Genomic DNA, 19,331 nt, shown 5'->3' with positions numbered 1-19,331 from the left:
AAAACAGAGAGCTTGACAGGTTGATTGCAAATTTTCATTGATTTTTATTAGTTATTCTAAAATTTAAATGTGTATTGTTTGAAACAAAAATAACTGATGTGACCCAACTTATCTGCAGAAATGCATTACAAATCTGTTTGATGTCTCATTGTGATTTTCCAGCAAGTCTTGGGTGAACGTATATTGTGTGCTGAAAGATGGAAAGCTGACCTTCTATAAGGATGCCAGGAACCACAACACAACATACAACGGAGAGCCTCCTGTTGACCTTAGTAACTGCTCGTTTGATCCGTCGATGGGATACAAGAAGAAGAAAAATGTCTTCATCCTCCAGTAAGAATTATTCATATTATTATGGCAAATTTTATTGCCAGTAACTGTGATTTCAAATTGTGGTTTTACTGAGTTTATATTGAAAAGTGTAATATGTCTTTAAAGGTTATTGCCTATTAAAAGATTTTAAATTATTGATTAACCACATGGCTATAAAATACATGCAAATGCATAAAAACTGACAAGTCCCTATTGATTTTCTGTGCAACAGAGTGAACGATGGAAACAACTTCGTGTTTCATGCAAAAGATGAGGTAAGATACATTTGTAACTTGGTAAGGTCAATTAACTTACTGGTGTTAGTATGTTAGAACTTAAAGACATGGAGCATTCTGATCAGTCAGTACATTATCAAACTCATGAAAAGACAAAGATCATCAATAAATGTATTTGCTGCTCATTGTTCTGCAAAAACAATTTTGATTAAAGTAATAATCTACAGCATTGCACCGGCTGGCTCCTTCCTTCATTATCTTGAACATTACCTTAAACGTGGGCACTGATCTGCACAGGTCGCCCTGCTACCAGACTCAAAATATGCCGAACAAATCAACTATTTACTCCAGTTTCAATAACATTTGTTTAAAAATACACTGTCAAGCTGTTTTAGGAAATCGCTTTTCAGGTAAATACTATATAAAGTATTGGCCAGAAATTTACATACCCTCACCTTGGGCATGAATGGCATGGTCATTTTGGGCTTTTAATTGTTTCTCTGGCTTTTTCTTGTTTCAGGGTGGAACGATTATACAGCATATGTCTTTAATGACATTAAAAGGCAAAAACTAGGAGCACAAGTTTGAATTCTTTTGGATTTTTATTTTCAAAATTGTCAAAATAATACATATAAGCTCACTTTAAACCTTTTAATAAGTGGTGCTAAAGGCTCTTCAATGTCTTAACTTGATAGGTCAAGGCCCTGTTAACTTCTTGTTAGTGATCATGACTGGTTGGTAGTTTCTCTTTACCAGCATAAAAAGGCATCACTCATTGGATTGACCGATACTTGCAACAAAGGGAACGTCCAAGGAACATGATAAATATCTAAAAATGAGGATTAAAGATTTACACAAGCATTTCTAAACAACAGCACATTCCAAGATCATCAGTTTAAACAATTGTACATAAATACAAGTAATTCAGATGTGTCACCACTGGACTAATAGGGTTCTGACCAAAAAAGAAGCCCCTGCTCCAAAATCAGCATCTTTAAACTCAACACCCCTGACCTCAACCATCATGAAAATGTATGGACTGGGCTCAAAAGCAGGGCCAGAAAACCAACCAGTTTGAATGAATTCTACCAAATCTGACAAGAGTTGTCAAATGCCCAACCACAGTTCTGCTGGAAGCTTGTTGCTTGTTGATAGCGATCAAAACCCATCTGGTGTCCCTGCAGCTTGCTAAGAGATATTTCACCAAATAGTAGCAGGGGTGTATTTGAGCCTGTATTTAGCATTCTGGATCTTCTCATCAAAGATATTTGTCATCTGTGAACCTAGTTGTTGTTTTTAAAGTCAGTGAAGATGTTTGCTGTATAATCATTCCATTACCGTAACATTCATACCCATGATGAGTCTATGTAAACGTCTGGCCACATGTGTATGTGATATGTTACTATTGACAAGAGGGTACTGAAGATCTAGAACAACAGAAATGTTGGTTTTGGTTTGTTAATGGAACTTCACAGATAACAGAATGACGTTTCTTTAACTTGTATCCAACACATTTTCACACATTTTGATTATAATATTACCAGTTTGTCTCTTTTTAATGCCACTGGATTACTAAAATCACACAAGGACAGCATAGAGGAGCATGTTGAGCAAGAGAATGATGTTACACAAATGCACCAGTGAGCGACACAGGAAATCATTCCTGCCTGTGGTTATCTCCTTGTACAACTCCTCCATCTAATACACAGTACACAGTGCAATAGTTACACCCTTTTGCACACGCTCTGTAGTGAAAATAACAAATAACAAAGTTTTACAGGTTAGAGTAAAATGTCAGTCATATATATCTAACCTCTGTAATATTCTGGAAATTTATAATTGAGCTATTTGTATATATATGAGCTATTCCTTATATTTTGTAAACTTTGTAATATATTGTGTTATTTAATTAGTTCAGTCTGTTACTGTTACTGTCTTGAAGCCACTGCAGCCACATAATTTCCTTAGGGAGTGTAGTATTCAGTGTAGTATTTATGTCAGCATTATGTTAAAAGTACACCGTTACTGCTTCCATATGAATTAAAGGGTAGGTTGCAGGCAGGTCCTGCTAATCAAATGTGTTAATAGATTAATAGATCTTGAGCAAGTGTGAACAGCTCTATAAATACTGACGTTTTGACTGTTTGGACCATTCAAGTGCATGTTAACACAAAAAGGGAAAGACATCAGCAATGATCTTAGTGAAATAATTACTGGTGCCCATCATTCTTGGAATGATTATGAAGCCATTTCCAAATGTTTTGAAGTTGTTTTGCAGTGATGTGAACACTTTGAGTTGCGTCGTATCCAGAAATATTCTAGGGTCAAATATGAGCTCATGTGTCCAACCACTAAAGCCTGACTCAAATAGGGTCATGCAACAGGACAATGATCCCAGCAGCAGCAGGAAACAATCCTCCACAACACATTAACCATCTCTCAGTCCCTTAGATCAAGTGCAATTTTAAGTAAATGAAATGAAAATACTTCATTTTACATTCTTGCAGTATTTGGCATGTACAGAACCTAAATACTTCTTCTACTCTTGGTTCTGTCTTTATAGTTTGAACTCTTTCCACTTAGTAATTGATGGGTTTGGTTTGTGTGAATGAGGTGCGGCACAAAGCCACAAACCACTGATGTAATAAGAAGAGGTGCAACCTTCAGTCAAAGGCAAATTTGATTACATTGTTTCCCACCTGAAGACACTTTATTCAAATAAAGAAAATGTAGCGTTTCAGCTGGATGGTTTGCATATATCTGCTGCAGGCTCAGATTTGGATGCGTAACAATGCGATGTGTAAATCCCAAACCACACAATGAATCAAATGCAAAGAGAAAAAAGCATTATATGATGAGCAGACTCCTTATATAAGCTCTCTGTCTGATCCTGGTCTCTGTAGGAGGACCTAAAGGCATGGACTTCCACTATCACCACCTGTATAGCTGAGCACGAGGCCATGGGCACGTGGGATAAGCCAGGCACCTCATCTATGGATCCTGACCGCTCTGAGAGGAAGGAGAAGTCGGAGGGAGATGCAGACGCCAGGTCAGAGAGGTCCGAGCTTGTAGAGGGGGAGGAGAGGTCTGAGAAGGAGAGATCAGAGAAAGGCGACGGCTCTGAGAAGTTAGACACATCTGAAATTGCTGACAAGCTGGAGGGTGGGGCGGGGGGCTCCAGCACGTCTGGAAAGAGCAAATGAGAAGCCCTTTTTTGTTTTACTGCTACTCACTGACAAACAGCATAGGAGGCAGGGATGGATGGAGAGCATGTGCAGTTAGGTTTGCAGGTCCTCGGTCACACAGCTGGAACACACCGAGGCCACGGTCCTTGATTGACTATTGTAACTGTGACAGACTAATCTCTCAGCCTCTCCCCCTTCACCCAGGAAATACATCAGTGCTTGCGGTGGGCCACCTGCTGGTAGATAGGAGGCCGGCCGGGTGGACAAATAGGCAGACAGACTCCAACAAATGGTCCCAAGAATTAGTCACTGTCACTTCCTATTGTTGATCGTTTAATCTCTCGGATTCACAGCATCTTTGTTTATGTATCTTTGACTGATAATGTAATGCTCTGTCTATCTAGACAAACCTGAGAAGTGGCGAATGAAATGTTTCTCAATAGTAAAAAAAGAAAAATGTTTTTGAAGCAATATACTTTTTTATGTTTCCTCTTTGTCGGTGAGAGAAATGGGGGAAAGGAAATAAGAAGTAATGTAGAAGCAGCTGTAAATTCTCTCATTTTTTTGTCACCTCCACGTAAGCTTACTCCAGGCAGTTGTGCACCTTAAACACTTGACACATCTGTATACTAATCATAGTGACATTTAATCCCGACACATGGCTAGCTTTGACTCATCTTAATATAACGGAATGCTTGTGTTACCAACTGACTTCACTGGTGTCATTTCCACAGTTCTTTTCTTTTCACTTCTTCTGATTCTCATTATGATTTATCCGTAACGATCCGTGTCCAGAGAAGAGCATCCCTTCAAATTCTGATCCATCACCCCAAGGCATGTTCAAAGTGGCAACGCTCAAAGTAACACTAAGCCTGAGACGATCCCTTTGTGTACATGACAAAAAATCAGAACATTGCATGAAATAGTCTTAGTGCACCTGTTAAACTTGCCTTTATTTCTGTGTTCTTGGCATAAATCAGGCAGCACTGAAATTGCAATAATCTAATGTGAGCGGGTGGGTGGGTTGTATTTGCTGTCATAGACGACTTCTCAAAATCCCGAGGGTTGTTTGAAAAAGCAGAGTTGTGTTCTCTCTGCAGTAAGCATGAGAGGAAGAAGCCAAATGGCCCTGCTGCTGTTTGTACTGTATCACTGCTATTTCTTTTCCACAGAATGTACTGATTTCAGGTACCCCCCTCCCCATAATGTCAAAACCTGAGCAGGTGTGTGAGAGACGAGACCTCTCTGTGCCCTTTGTCCTTCGTTTGACCTTCAAAGCAATTGGAATCTATTTGTCAAAGACGAGTTACATGTAAGTCATGAAGTGTATAGACCTATCTTTGTATGTATACCAATAAAACCTGTGCTCTAATAAAACCATACTCTGAATCGGTAAAAATTAAAACATTTGTATTAATCCACAAATAAAATCAGTCATCACTCAAATATATTAATGTTTATTACATTTAAATACAAATTATGCAAATTAGGAGTCACTATTAATTATCACAGTGTATATACAAGTACACCAGTATCTAGATGTATTAAATACGTTGTACTGGGGAAGAGCAGCAGGTGTACTGTAGGTATGCTTGTTGTATTTTTATATGCATATATTTATTATATCAGACTGAAGAGTTGCCCCATGTAATATTAGCTGATTGAGTAGCCAGTGTTACTGTGGGAGGTGTGCTCAGTTTATGGATTACACACACAACAGGATCAACTAGCCTGGGCAGTTCACTACCTGCTGCTCAGGGAATAAAAGTATTTTGTCATCACAGTGATTATTTTGTTTTATAAAATAGTGCTCGTTTGTCGTATATGTGAGTTATTTTTCCACACATAGGTCCAAATAGTCTTTACAGTGCTTATTTTGGAGCTAATGAGAAACTGCGAATCTCCTGAAATTTGTGCTGTGAGAATGACTCGCAACACAAAGTTTTTCCATACTGTCGAATTGCACTTCTTCAGTTGTGTAAAATGACTTCTTAACAGTCTTCCTTTCTGAAAACACCAAAAGTCCACTTTCACATTACAAGATTGCGAACAGAGAAGTTTTGCTACAATGTGAATGTTCTTTTGTTTTTTATTTGTCACACACTGTTTGCTTTTACATAAGTGCCATGTCATGAAATCTGCTGGAACAGCGGGAAACAGTTGGTCCTTTAATCATGAATAATGTTTTGTTTGACCTGACACTCGTCTGCCGTTGCAATACATATTCTCAGTCATCTAATTAGATGCTTTGGTATTTTCATGTGGCTGTGATTGTTCTGATTCGTGGCAGATACTTAGCCTGCCTTACCATGTGCATTTGAAATGTTTGCTTCCCATTACTTTTATGAAACACATAGGGGGAGGGGGGTGGGGGGGTATTTTCCACTATGTTACAGCAGTCAACGAACTAAATAGGCAGCATAAACGTGACTGAAGAGAAAAAAAATGTGCAAAAATCTGTTTCCTTCATTGATTGATGGTCTTACATGTGTGTATGTCTTTGTTACCTTACATTAAAACTTGCTGCTATGACATTAAATAAACCTCCAAACTTGCTGATGCAAAACTTGACGTGGAATTGATGTGGACACACGCATACCTGCACACACCCACTGACACCACACACTGATTTCAACTACAAGATAAACGAGTGGTTTATTACCGTCTTTCTTCTCAGAGTTGAGCTGAAAAGCCAGAGCATTATCGTCACAAGGTAGCAGCAGCAGTAACAACTTCATATTCTCCATGCTGAAGCCTTCTAAGGTTGTGTAACAAATGTGGTGGTTGTAATTTGCATATAACAGTAACATACAATAAAGTATTTATGGATTATGTAAACATGGCCGAAACCTTCATTAAACATAGGGTTAGTCTTTGAGTGTACTGCGCTCCTCATGGGAATGAGCTGCAGGAGCCTTCATACTGACACTTTGCTGCAAGAAGGAATCGTTGCTGAAGGGCTCCAGACTGTATCCATACTGAGAAGTCATCCAAATGCTTTACATCTCCTTCTGTACACACAGTAACCAGAGTACCAACAACAACAAAAGATGTATACTGTATTCTTGGCTTTTTCTTAGAGCAACCAACTAAAGTTCTCCTATCCAAGCAGCATACGGTGCATCAAAAAAATTGGACAGATGTGAATAATTAATGTGAGTAAAAATAAAGGTTTGTGCAATTTTTTGGGGCACTCAAGTGCAGCCCTGTGCACGGTGAGAAAGAGCAGCAGTGATGCAGGATCTGTTCTAAAGACATCCATGTACACAGTGCGGCACAAAATCTGCACAATTCGATGTATATTTGAAGAATGTAAAGCTACATCTGCCAGTATGTATCTGTGAAAATATGAAATGTGGTTTTGTCTCATAAAATCTGTTCATCCCTTCATTTTGCTATTGTCTTTTTTCCCCCTCTGTAGGTGTGAACACATTTTTTATAGATCTTCACGGCGCATTAATATGTTCCCGATAATCTTTTCTGGAATTCTGACACAGATTTGATGATTGCTTTCAAAAATAAATCCTGGACCTCTTCTTGTTCTAAGATACTTGATACATATTGACTCTGTTTGATAAATTGCACTAAAACAATGCATCTTTTCTCTTATATATTATTACAATGCAATTGTATTTTAAACCAAAACAAGACTACAGTAACGATTCAGCAGACACTGTTTCAGGTAGTCTAGTTTCACCAGAGAACATGCCCTCTGTGACATTATAGTCTAGGAATGAGGAGTGGTTAAATTAAATGGATCTTGACCTTTGCTCCACTCCTTCCTCTTCGGTCTGTACCTGGGTGATATACAGCCTGTGACAGGCAGCCTTCAGGCCTTGGAATCTCTCTCTCTACATATATATATGTATGTATGTATATATATATATATATATATATATATATATATATATATATATATATATATATATATATATATATCTGATGTACCAGCAGGGCTTTGGCCAATCATGGGCCAGTATAGAGTTTATATAATCTGAATGTTGGACCTGAGGCCCCAAAAACTGAGACATGTTATATGTTTGATTATTTTTTGTTTACTTTTGAAATAAAAATGCATATTCGGTTATTTTAAAAACTCAATAAAGGCTATTTCGAGATTTTTAAGCTTGTTTATCTGACTTTTTAAAATAATATTAGGCATAAGCTACTTTTTCTATGTGTTGCCACAGCTCTGTAAACAATCCAGATGAAGTGTCTTTTACAATTATATATAATATTTTCTCAAAAGTGTTCTTCTAAAAAGGTGAACTCTACAATCCGGCGCTGACGGCTTCACGTCATCTAGTCCTTACCTATCACGGCTGGAGAGGGGGCGTGGCCTCGCTTTGCTAAGACGAACGCAGTTTAGCCAGCTAGCGAGTTAGCTTCCTGGAAATGGCCAGCTGGGGGAAAGTTACCGCTCTCCTGAGGGGTGTCTTGAGGAGCCCTCGATCTCTGAAAACCTTCGCACAGTACCGTACTGTCGGTCGCGGCATTGTGGCCTCTGTAATTGGCACCGGGGTTGTCTGTTATTACCGGTATCATGTAAACAACAGGACTCTGCCCTTCGCCGTTTATGCTAAGGAAGAAAAAGTAAGTAGACACTTCAGAAAGTTTCTGTCGTCAAAATTCACCGCAAACGAACAGTACCGCTCATATACCTGTCTGTGTTCCTTTAAAGTACGATGTTTCGTAATTACAAGTACAAGCGACACAATAATGTTAGTTGGATATCTACAAAAAGACCGTCCAAATTCATAGTGTCAATTAGTGCCCCCTAGCGGTGCTCACTGAAACTGTTTGTACTTATACACTGTGAATCTGTTCGTCTGACTTATTAGATATAATTTAATAAAATTAATTTTTAACTAACCACTCATTTGTCCATTTAATCATTAAACATATAAAGGGAGGTGCTGTCGAACATGTGTTCTGTAGCTTACATTGGTGTTTGTGCTCCTTGTGCTGTTGCAGGAAGATGCAGCTCCCCAGATGTCTGCAAGGAAAATCCGCTTCATCCAGTTTGCCTCAGTCGTCCATGAAGAGGAGCCCTACATGACCCCCAGAGACTTCCTATTCTCTGTGATGCTGGAGAAAGTTGATCGTAAGCAGCTCATACAGCGTACAACATGTCAAACAGCTCAAAGCCTTCCATAATCTACATCCCTGTTCTTTCTTAACTAAATATATATAGGATGTAATTTGCCAGGTCAAATGGTAGATTTAACTTTGCTAAATACTTTTTCATCCCCACTATGTGTCATGTATGTCAAAGAACAGTGCCCTTATTTTGTGAATCTTTCTAATGCGAATATAGTGAAACTTAAACTGCTCATGTTTACTGTGTTTAACTAATAAAAAAAATGCTGTGTGTGTGGGGATGGGTGAGTGTGGCCTATGGTGTACAGTGCTTTCATGTGTCAGTAAGACTGGACTAGACCATCTGTATGTATCCAAACCCAGACAGACCTCCCAAACATTTCAGATCAGTGGCCGTGCAGCAGTACGAGAAGACTGAGTGCAGTTCTGACTGGGAAGAGGAACCTCCATGTTCCCACAAAGCAAAACAGAGTAGTTTGTTGTGTGCATGGAACAACTTCACGTGCGCGGCTTGCCTCGTGCCTGTTATTGAATAATTTTGTGCTGCTCTGTTATCAACACATCTTCTCTGGTTTTTGCAGGAAAGCTGCAAAAGAAAATTTTAACCAAACAGGTACATTAACTTCCTAGCAGTGTGTAACCTGCACATGCAGACTTTTCTTTAGGCTAATGGTTCGTTTTATCCCGGCAGGATGTGAACGGTATGCTGGTGGCTGCCTCTAAAGCTCGTGCTGGTAATGATCTCTTCAGAAACTTGGGAGACAAAGGTAAGTTCTCAAAGGGGACTGCAATGCCATACCTTTTAATTGTCAGGTGGATCATCTGTTTAAATCCTCCCCCCAATTTCTCTATTCACTATAACACCAGAATGATCACCAGCTCCTTTTATCATTTTTTAAAGGTGTTGTTGAGCAGTAGTTCTCCAGGTTTTTCAGAAGTCTTTCAAAAGGTTTTCTTTGGACATTGGCTGCTTTTGTCAGTCATTTTCAGTCCAGGGCTCGTAGCTGATAATTTTTAGAGAAACGTTTTTACCCTCAGCTGTAAAAGAGTGATGGGGCATTGTCATGAGTGTGTGAATGCAATAACTCAAGAACAAGGCGTAGGATTTCAAAATTGATGCATCTATTAAAAACCTCAGGCGTTTTGGAGGATTTGTCACGTTTTGGGGCTGCATGTCAGCCGTGGTGTTCATTTCACTGACTGTTTTTCCTGATGACAACAGGACGATAACTAGATAAAAATGAATGCACAGTGATAAAATGTGTTGTCTATGATTAAAAACGAGATGTAAATGTTCTGGAGAGACGAGATCCAATCAGAAGTAATCCCGGGCATTAAGGTTACAATGTCTACAAACTCTGGTTTCATCTTATGTTCTGCATTTGCTTGCATGTTTGCACGTTTCAGTAAATGGCCTATTTCCCATTTTCCTTGCAAAATATAAAGAAAATGAGAGGTCCGCTTTAACCTGTCAGCAGACCATCAACAATCCACCTTTTCATGTTTAATGATAATCCTCTTTGTCAGTGTGTCCCCCTGTTTGTTATCTGAAATGCAGCACAGTGTATTTTATCTCTCACAGGTTTGATATCCTACACAGAGTATCTGTTCCTGCTGTCCATCCTGACCAGTAAGTCTCTCCAATAGTCCAAGCTCCTGCAGGAGATATTGTGCTGACTGGTTCACTCCATTCTGGACTGTTTATTTCTGATACTCTTTGTCTACATGACATAACTACATAACTGCCCTACATTGTTATTGCAGAGCCGCGCACTGGATTTGATATAGCCTTCAAAATGCTCGACATTGATGGCAACGAGCATGTGGACAAAAAGGAGTTTTTGAAAGTAAGAGCTGTGATGTGTTAGGATGTGTTGACAATAAAAGCAGAAGTAGATTATAACAGATCATAATGAAGCAGTAAATTCATGGGCGGACTTATTATACAGGAATATTTGTTCTAAATATCTGTGTGCACTTAATTTCAAACTGTCGCCACTTTTAACGCTTCCTCATGTGCTACAACTCCTGCAGTTGTAAGTATGAACCAAGGCACCACGTGAAGGTGAGGGAGAGCTGTAGCTGCTCGAGTCTTGTATTTTATCTGTCGCTGCTTGAGTTTAGTGGATTTATTTAAAGTCACCTGACTTTTTTTTTTTTTCTTTGACTTTTCAACCAGACAGAGAAGATTTGTGTAGCACTCAGGCTTAGAACGATGGGCTTTTGTTTTAGACTGCATGTTGGCACGTCCTTCACCTTGTTATAGTTTCATGTTATGACTTGGTGAACAAGCCAAAGGCATTTAGTGAAAAGTAGAAGTGCATGGATTCTCATCTGCTCTGGTTTCTATCATGTGATTACATGAAAGCCACATCTCTAACTTGATAAGTGAACTGTACCACAGCTTTATATTTGTTTGGACTTGTCTTGTGACTGTTGTAAAGAGAAACCCCTTTTCAAACATGCTGTTTTTTTATTTGTTTGTTTTTTGTATTGTCTGTTTGATAATGTAGGATGTTGCTCACACTTGGACAGCCAAACATTTTCAGTACAACTAGTTATTTTGATTAACTGGTTAACTTAAATTTAATTTATTTCTTCTTTTTGTTGCTGAAGCTCAAGAAAATCATGGGAAAAACTAAACTGCGAGCCCCGATAGATACTACAGAGGTGAGTGTTCATTGGTTGATGGGCTAGTTGAAAACATACAGGCTGATAACACTGGCCGAGGACCAGAAAGAATCATCTGTTTTCAAAAGTTTGCAGAAAATTTTAAAATACATGGTTGATTTTACACTTTTACATGCAAAACTTATAATTTTCACAAGTGCTCAATGTGTTTCCCTCTGGATGCACGGCATATGTCCATTCAATATTCAAACACGTCAAATGTGTACAGCTATGTGATACTCACAAATCCTGTCTTTCCAACAGTATGTGCTTCCATTCTCACCAAAACACTATGAAATCAGATGACTCTTCTTGACACACTTTGTATATTACTCTAGTTCTACCTCAAACATTAGCATGTTTTGTTTTGGGGGTTTTCATCAGTATTATGGTGTCATTTCTGCCACTTCACTTTGAATGTTAACACACATGATGTTGTTGAACACTGTCTGCATGTTACCCAGAAAACCACAGAAGAAGGAGAAGGTGTGAACACAACACTACAGGCCTACTTCTTTGGAAGGAAAGGGGACAACAAGTTGCAGTATAAGGACTTCTGCCGGTAGGGATACCCCCTAATAATCACAGTCATGTACTACAGAGCACATGACATTTTCTTTTTCATAAGTAGCAGCTCTGTATACAAATTTTACAATGTAACATTTCTGTCTTTTTGAAATCTCAGACATTGTCAATATTTGAATCTCACCTGTAAGGGATGTAGACGCTCCCTAAATCCTTTGCATGTAGAAATACTGTTTGAACATGTCGTTAGGCAAAGGCAAGGAAAAGAACAGTAAAGCTCATATTAGGCTTGAACTGCTTTCTTAAAAAAAAAGGAGAGAGAAAGAAACTTAAGTTCTCCACGTGTTTCAGGGGCACACATTCTTTCTGCCCAATTTAACTCATCCAGCCAAAGGAGTGTTGAGCTCATACCATAGCGAGATAGTCGTCATCTTTCCATCTATTCGCAGTTCATAAGAATTTTTGCTTCTCCGATAGCTTTTGATCAGATTTTAGTGACACGTGCTAACAGTGATTACCTCATGGGTCTTCATTCAAACTGGGGTCAAGATCATATTTGTCATTTTCATAGTACAACTCTAATGCATACTACATAATGCTCGGGTCTTATTTTCTACAGTTGACAGGCTAACAAACCCTCCTGTGTCAGTGGCAGCTGAACTTCATTCGACCATGGCCTGCAATGACTTTGCCAAATTCTTCACTGAAAAAATCCAAAAAATTAGACAAGCAATTGGTACATCAACAGCAGATCCAGGATATGTACTGTGTCCACCAAAAAACTGTTTAAACACCATGAAACAGTTTCAACCTATTAACAGCAAAGACCTGGAGGACATCTTAGGTCAACTGAACTCCTCCTCCTGCTGTTTAGATGTCCTGCCAACAAGTTTTTTCAAAAAGGTCTCAAAGACTTTAGAGTCAGACCTGTTACAGATCGTCAACTTTTCTTTATTATCAGGTGTGTTTCCAGAATCACTAAAAACTGCTGTAATCAAACCTATACTGAAAAAGGACAATCTTGACAAGACACAAATGAACAACTACAGGCCGATCTCAAATCTCCCGTTTTTAAGTAAGATCATTGAAAAAGCAGTTTCTCAACAGCTCAGTTACTTCTTAAAACAGAATAATTGCTACGATGCCTTCCAGTCAGGTTTTAGACAGAACCACAGCACTGAAACCGCTCTGACCAAAGTGTTTAATGACATATGTCTGAATACAGACAGTGGAAAAATGTCAGTCCTAGTTTTACTGGATCTCAGTGCAGCATTTGATACAGTTGACCACAACATATTACTCAAACGACTGGAGAACTGGACAGGTCTTTCAGGAACTGTACTAAACTGGTTCAAAACATACGTAGAAAACAGGAAATACTTTGTATCAATAGGTAACTTCACATCTGAGCAGACAAGTATCACATGTGGAGTTCCCCAAGGTTCCATCTTGGGACCCCTTCTGTTTAACATCTACATGCTCCCACTGGCACAGATTATAAAGAACAACAAAATAAACTACCACAGCTATGCAGATGACACACAAATATATATCACAATGTCACCAGGAGACCGAGGCCCTGTACAGGCTCTTGGTAAATGCATTGAGGAAATCAATGACTGGTTGTGCCACAATTTTCTCCAGCTAAACAAAAACAAAACTGAGGTAATAGTCTTTGGCGCCAAAGAAAAACGATTACAGGTCACCAGAGAACTTCAATCTATACATCTAAAAACCACAAACCAGGCGAGAAATTTGGGTGTAGTGATGGATGCAGACCTAAACTTAGAAAAACACATTAAGACAATAACAAAGTCAGCTTACTATCACCTCAAGAATATATCAAGGATAAAAGATCTGATGTCTCAACAGGACCTGGAAAAACTAGTCCATGCATTCATCTTTAGTAGGCTTGATTACTGTAACAGCATCTTTACAGGTCTACCTAAAAAATCAGTCAGACAACTACAGCTCATTCAGAACTCTGCTGCTCGAGTCCTCACTAAGACCAAAAAAGTGGACCACATCAGTCCAGCTCTGAGGTCCTTACACTGGCTGCCTGTCCGTCAGAGGATAGACTTTAAAGTTCTGATGCTGGCCTATAAAGCTCTGAATGGTTTAGGACCAAAATACATCAATGACCTCCTGACCCAGTATGAACCATCCAGATCCCTCAGGTCATCTGGATCCGGTCTTTTATCAGTTCCCAGAGTCAGAACCAGACATGGAGAAGCTGCATTCAGCTTTTATGCTCCTTATATCTGGAACAAACTCCCAGAAAGCCTCAGATCAGCTGAAACACTCAGTTTATTTAAATCCAGGTTGAAGACTCACCTGTTCTCAGCTGCATTTGAATAAAGCACCAAATCCACACTTTAAGCTTAAATTTCAAAACTTACATTTAACTACTGATTTTATCTACTGTTCTGATTTTATCTGTTTTGATTTTATATACTGTTGTTTGTTTGTTTGTTTGTTTGTTTGTTAATTAGTTAGTTAGTTTATTTGCTTGTTTTATTCAATTTTAAATCATGCTTTTTATTTGTTCTTGTTTCTAATGTCTCTGTAAAGCACTTTGAATCACCTTGTTGTTGAATTGTGCTATACAAATAAACTTGCCTTGCCTTGCCTTACTTAAACTGACCAAATTCTAACTTCTGAACAATATTCAGTGGTTAACAGAAGATTCCTTATCCAGCTACCCATCTTCTTCCACTTATTAAGATTCTTCATGGTGATAAATCTTATGTGTTAACCTCCTAGGACCTGGTGTCCACATATGTGGACATCACATTTTGAGTTGTCTAAACCAGCGGTCCCCAACCTTTTTTGCACCACAAACCGGTTTAATGTCAGACAATATTTTCACGGACCGGCCTTTAAGGTGTCACGGATAAATACAACAAAATAAAATAATATGACTGAGACAAAAACTGTGGTATTTTGTAAATATAATAATAAACGTGAATTCACTGTGTAATTGTGTAACTTCATGAGCAGCGTCCTCCTGAAATGTGCCAATAACATCGAGAGTAACATCCTCATCTCTGCCCCTTAATGCTCTCTGGTCGCTATGGTGACGCGTAAATATTTCTTTCAAAATAAGACACACAGCTCCAACACGGGAAAAGACCCAGGGAAACAGAGTTAACGATAAAAAACACTGAAAACCATAAATTTCACGCCCGAGCCTCAAGTCTCACGGCCCGGTACCAAGTCTGTCTGGACCTTTCTGGCATGTTGTCATGTTACTTCTGACTAACTCAGATACTTTTATATGGTTGTGAAATACAGCCAACCAAATGACCAAAAGAATCTATACTTCACACATTACAATCACCTGTGAATTTTGATTAATTATGAGCCAGATGTGCTACTAAGCCACTGATGTTCTGATATAAATTTGTGTATTTTGTGGGGTTTTCCCTGTTGACCTTTTCAGTTTCTCTTTACTTGACCGGTCCACTGTGACTCCACTGTAGTCTGTGCTTTGAGTGGTCCATAACTAGAAAGGTGCTGTGACAGGCCAGCCAATCCCTAATGGAATAAGGATGTAGCAATTATGATTACCTAACTTTATGTAGCTGTACTTGAGGCTGAGGATACCAGAAGACCTCACTGTGCTGAATTTGTCTTTACTTTATCACTCCACTGTTACTTTTTGTGGAATTTCACCTTTTTATATAGTTGTTTTCTTTTTCTTTTCTTTTTTCCTTTCATTTGAATATAAAAATGTTGGACTTCACTGTGTGGTCTTCACCTGTGTCGCTGGCAAACCTCAGCAGGAGAACACTGGTGGGTCAGCCTTCTTTGTAATTAGTCTTTGTTGTTCAGGTTCATGGAGGACCTACAGGCTGAAGTCCAGGAGATGGAGTTTCTGCAGTTTTCCAAAGGTATGGACACCATGCGGAGGGAAGACTTTGCAGAATGGCTGCTACACTACACCAACGAAGAAGACAATGAAGTCTACTGGGAAAACATGAGGAAGAAGATACCTGCGGGTCAGGTACAAGCACGCTTCCTCCACTCGGTGCCGTCAGAATAGGATTTGTTGTGGCCTGAAAGTCAGCTGTCATGTTTTCTTTTGTAGAGTATCGCATTCGATGAGTTCAAAGCCTTCTGCCTGTTCACCAACAACCTGGAAGATTTTGCCTTCTCAATGAAAATGGTCACAGAAGCCAACCGTCCTGTGGGCATGGGTACGGTTTCTCTGTCGGTTAGATCAGTCTGTAGTTTTCTTCCAATCTTCCAGACATAGATTTATTTATTTTTTTTCTTCTCCCTACAGCCCAGTTCAAGCGAGCTGTGACGATTGCCACAGGCCACGAACTCTCCGAGAACGTGCTGGACACAGTGTTTAAGCTTTTCGACATAGATGGAGACAACTGCCTGAGCCACAAGGAGTTCATTGGTGTGATGAATGACCGAGTACTGCGGGGTCTAAAGGTACTCTCCCCATCTTCTTAGACTGTTTTGTGTCCATAAAACACTGACTTTTCTACTTTGTCACCATGTTTAAGTGAAGTGAATGCCTCTCTCACCTCCATGTGTTAAATATAAAACTGTAAAAGCCTGATGTGTGGGTACAGATATAAGACACTTATCAAAGATCGTCAGTGCTCCTCTAACTGTAGTGTAGATCACACTGAAGTACACAAACACTAAGGCACATCGTTAACTCATGTCATCCATGTGCAACATTGTCTATCACTAAGAACTACTTACTTACACAAGTTTATTTAAAAAGGGCACATGAACATATTAGACTGGACTGTTAGCTTTTGGTTGCCAAGGTCCATCCATCTCAGGGTCTGTTCCAGTTGTTCATTTTGTTTAAGGAGTGAAGTGACGCTGACGTATCTGTGCAGCCATAAGAAGAAGTGTTTGAATTCTCTGAATACTAACCAAGGCGCTTCAGTGCTTACTTGCCGTCCCAGAATTTATAGCGACAAATCATCCGACCATTCCTGGAAACGATCAACTAAAACAATAGTGGCATACATCTGCAAATGTTCATTAGAAGCATAACCTGCTAAAATGTTTTGAATTTTCAGCAGCAGTCTGTTAACTCCACTGTCGAACTCTGAACGTCGCGCTGCTGTAAGAAAATCTGATTCTCGTCCAGTTGCTGCCTCGCATGAAAAACGTAGATTTACAAGCTTTCTGAATCCAGATGATGAGCTATTTTACTGATCTAATTCCGTTCAGGCTTCTGTAAAATTCAGTTAGTAAGCTTCATTTTCTATTGCTGTTTTAAGGATCATCATTAATCATTTTTTTTACTTTTATTGAGCCGGCCATAAATCTACTGAATAAAGCATCGTGTGAAATGGTGCTTAAGTCAATTAACTGCAGGATCTGCTTTCAAAATATTCTGGCTTCACTGTTGTACAGACAGCCGAGGAGACGGTGGAGCATTCCAGCTCTTCTGGCCAGCCTAGGTCAACTTTTATTTTTAGCAGACATGAGTGTGTCTCATTTAACTAAGAGTTGTATTTATTTTCCTTACATAAACTGATTCTTATTGCACTCTATACAACATGTCACATTTACACAAGCACTGTCTTCTATGCTTTTAAGTGCTTACTAACTATCATTCACACACCGATGGATGCCCAAGGATATTCGGCACACAGACTGGGGGAGCCAGGGATCGAACCTCCAACCTCCCGATCAGTAGAGGACCTGCTCTATCTCCTGAGCTACATCCACCCCTTAATTAGCTAACCAAAGCGAGTTAAAGTAGTGGGCACACTGCTCAACATGTCATATATTTACATCCTAATTGGTGTCCCTGGGATTACATGTACTGTAGAAACAACTGCCATCATTTGACTTTAATCATGGCAAAAATACAAATTGTTTATTAGCAATAGATATTTTACATATCACTCCTAGGCTGCATGCTAATGCTCGTCTCCCAGAACCGTTGGTGTGATGCACAGTGTCTTTCCCTCAGGTGCAGCCTCAAAATGGCATCTCTGGCTACTGGAAGTGTGTGAAGCGGGAGACCCTGAAGGCAGCCCAGGAGGCCCTGGTAGACGGCGGGTGTCCCATCTGAAGCACTGATATGCACCGTGATCATGCTCACCACTTCTGTCTTTTCTTCAGTTGTATGAATGAAATGAATAACTGCATGTAAATGAATATAGGTTTATACCACTGTCTTTGTAAAAGTATGTTTACAGCTAAACACATTTTGGTTTGATATTAGTTAAAGCTCTTTGGGTTTGCTTGTGGTGTTTACAATATTACATATAATTGTTTGGTCAAGCATTTTATCCTGTATGGCTGATCACTATTAAACATTCACATGCACTTAAGGAGCAGGACTGCAGTCAACATTTCCTGTAAAAGTGACTTATTCATGAAAGTGAGAATCCTGGTTGCACTGAACAGTGTAACAGATTAGAGGATCCTGCCATGAATACACACATTTCTCATTTTCTGTGCACACTGGTCAGAGTGATTTATTCTCATGGACACAAATGCAAATTTTTACCAGTGCCAAGAAGCTGGCTTGGTTTTTACATGTACTTCTTTTTTTACTCCTGAGCATTAATGTGGTTACCAGAGATCAGTCATGTGAGTCAATAGTGGGTAAACAGCAGTCTGGCATAAATCACTTCCAAGATGACAGACATGTGTAATCTGTCTAATGTCACATTCTCAACATGCTAAATAGCAGCAACTATTTGTTGTGACTGCTCATGCTGTTGTTTACCGGTGACTCACCAAAGCATTTTACAGCTGAGTGCGCACATCTCGAAATGAATGTCGGGCCTCCCACTTTCAACAGTAACAGAGCAGCTGCTATTTACTTAAATTCTGGAGTAACCAGCGGGGTGTACTGTGAAGTTAATGGTTTAGCTATGTTGAAACTCCGTTTTGTGTCACATAAATGGCTTTTTTACCTGGCTAAATCAGCAAGGTGTTATGTTTGGAGTTTCCATATGAAATGGGTTGGAAGCCAATATTACAGTATGTATTATTAAGCACAATATAGAACGTCTGCTGGAAAATGTTTTATATACGCAAATTGTATTTTGCTCGTTTGTGTTGTTGTGTTTGCACATCTCTGTTGCTTGTGGGGCTCGCACACAAGAATTTCACTCGCATGTGCTGTGCCAGTGTGCCTGCACATGTGATGTGACAATAAAAGTGATTTGATTTGATTTGTTGTACCTAACTAAAACCACTCAATGAAGCATAAACTATGCATTCCATTGTCATGGGAATGCGCATGTATTAATTTGGAGATTCAGAAAACATGTTTTGTTTATGGTATATATATATATATATA

The 19,331-nt window shown here is 39.2% G+C and overlaps 2 protein-coding genes across 4 annotated transcripts in view; both read left to right on the top strand.

Moving 5' to 3' along the window:
- sptbn4a (spectrin, beta, non-erythrocytic 4a) overlaps nt 1-7,534 on the top strand; it is a 33,462-nt gene extending 25,928 nt beyond the window's left edge. For all 3 annotated transcript variants that reach the window (XM_082549854.1, XM_082549853.1, XM_082549855.1), the window contains 3 exons: nt 163-333; nt 545-587; nt 3,452-7,534. In XM_082549854.1, the coding sequence (XP_082405980.1) occupies nt 163-333; nt 545-587; nt 3,452-3,751 (514 nt within the window). In that variant the 3' untranslated portion in view covers nt 3,752-7,534. The remainder of the gene's footprint in view (nt 1-162; nt 334-544; nt 588-3,451) is intronic.
- Nucleotides 7,535-8,052: 518 nt separating this feature from the next.
- On the top strand, nt 8,053-19,203 carry micu2 (mitochondrial calcium uptake 2). The gene is made up of 12 exons (XM_082549524.1): nt 8,053-8,326; nt 8,708-8,837; nt 9,415-9,446; nt 9,525-9,600; nt 10,416-10,463; nt 10,598-10,680; nt 11,450-11,503; nt 11,968-12,065; nt 15,863-16,034; nt 16,119-16,227; nt 16,317-16,474; nt 17,988-19,203. Exons 1-12 carry the CDS (start codon nt 8,129-8,131, stop codon nt 18,087-18,089), a joined length of 1,260 nt encoding a protein of 419 aa, XP_082405650.1. The 5' UTR covers nt 8,053-8,128; the 3' UTR covers nt 18,090-19,203.
- The last annotated feature ends 128 nt before the right edge of the window (nt 19,204-19,331 follow it).

Source organism: Aulonocara stuartgranti (genome assembly GCF_965226115.1).
Source record: "Aulonocara stuartgranti genome assembly, chromosome: 10".
Taxonomy (NCBI): domain Eukaryota; kingdom Metazoa; phylum Chordata; class Actinopteri; order Cichliformes; family Cichlidae; genus Aulonocara; species Aulonocara stuartgranti.
The sequence above is the reverse complement of the archived record's forward strand: the minus strand, read 5'-3'. Positions and strand labels throughout refer to the sequence as shown.

Excerpts from the sequence above, each read along its gene's own strand:
- micu2 (XM_082549524.1), top strand. The coding sequence starts at position 8,129 with ATGGCCAGCTGGGGGAAAGTTACCGCTCTCCTGAGGGGTGTCTTGAGG. Across the intron at positions 9,447-9,524 it reads AGAAAATTTTAACCAAACAG|GATGTGAACGGTATGCTGGT; the intron begins GTACATTAACTT and ends TTATCCCGGCAG. Across the intron at positions 10,681-11,449 it reads ACAAAAAGGAGTTTTTGAAA|CTCAAGAAAATCATGGGAAA; the intron begins GTAAGAGCTGTG and ends TTGTTGCTGAAG.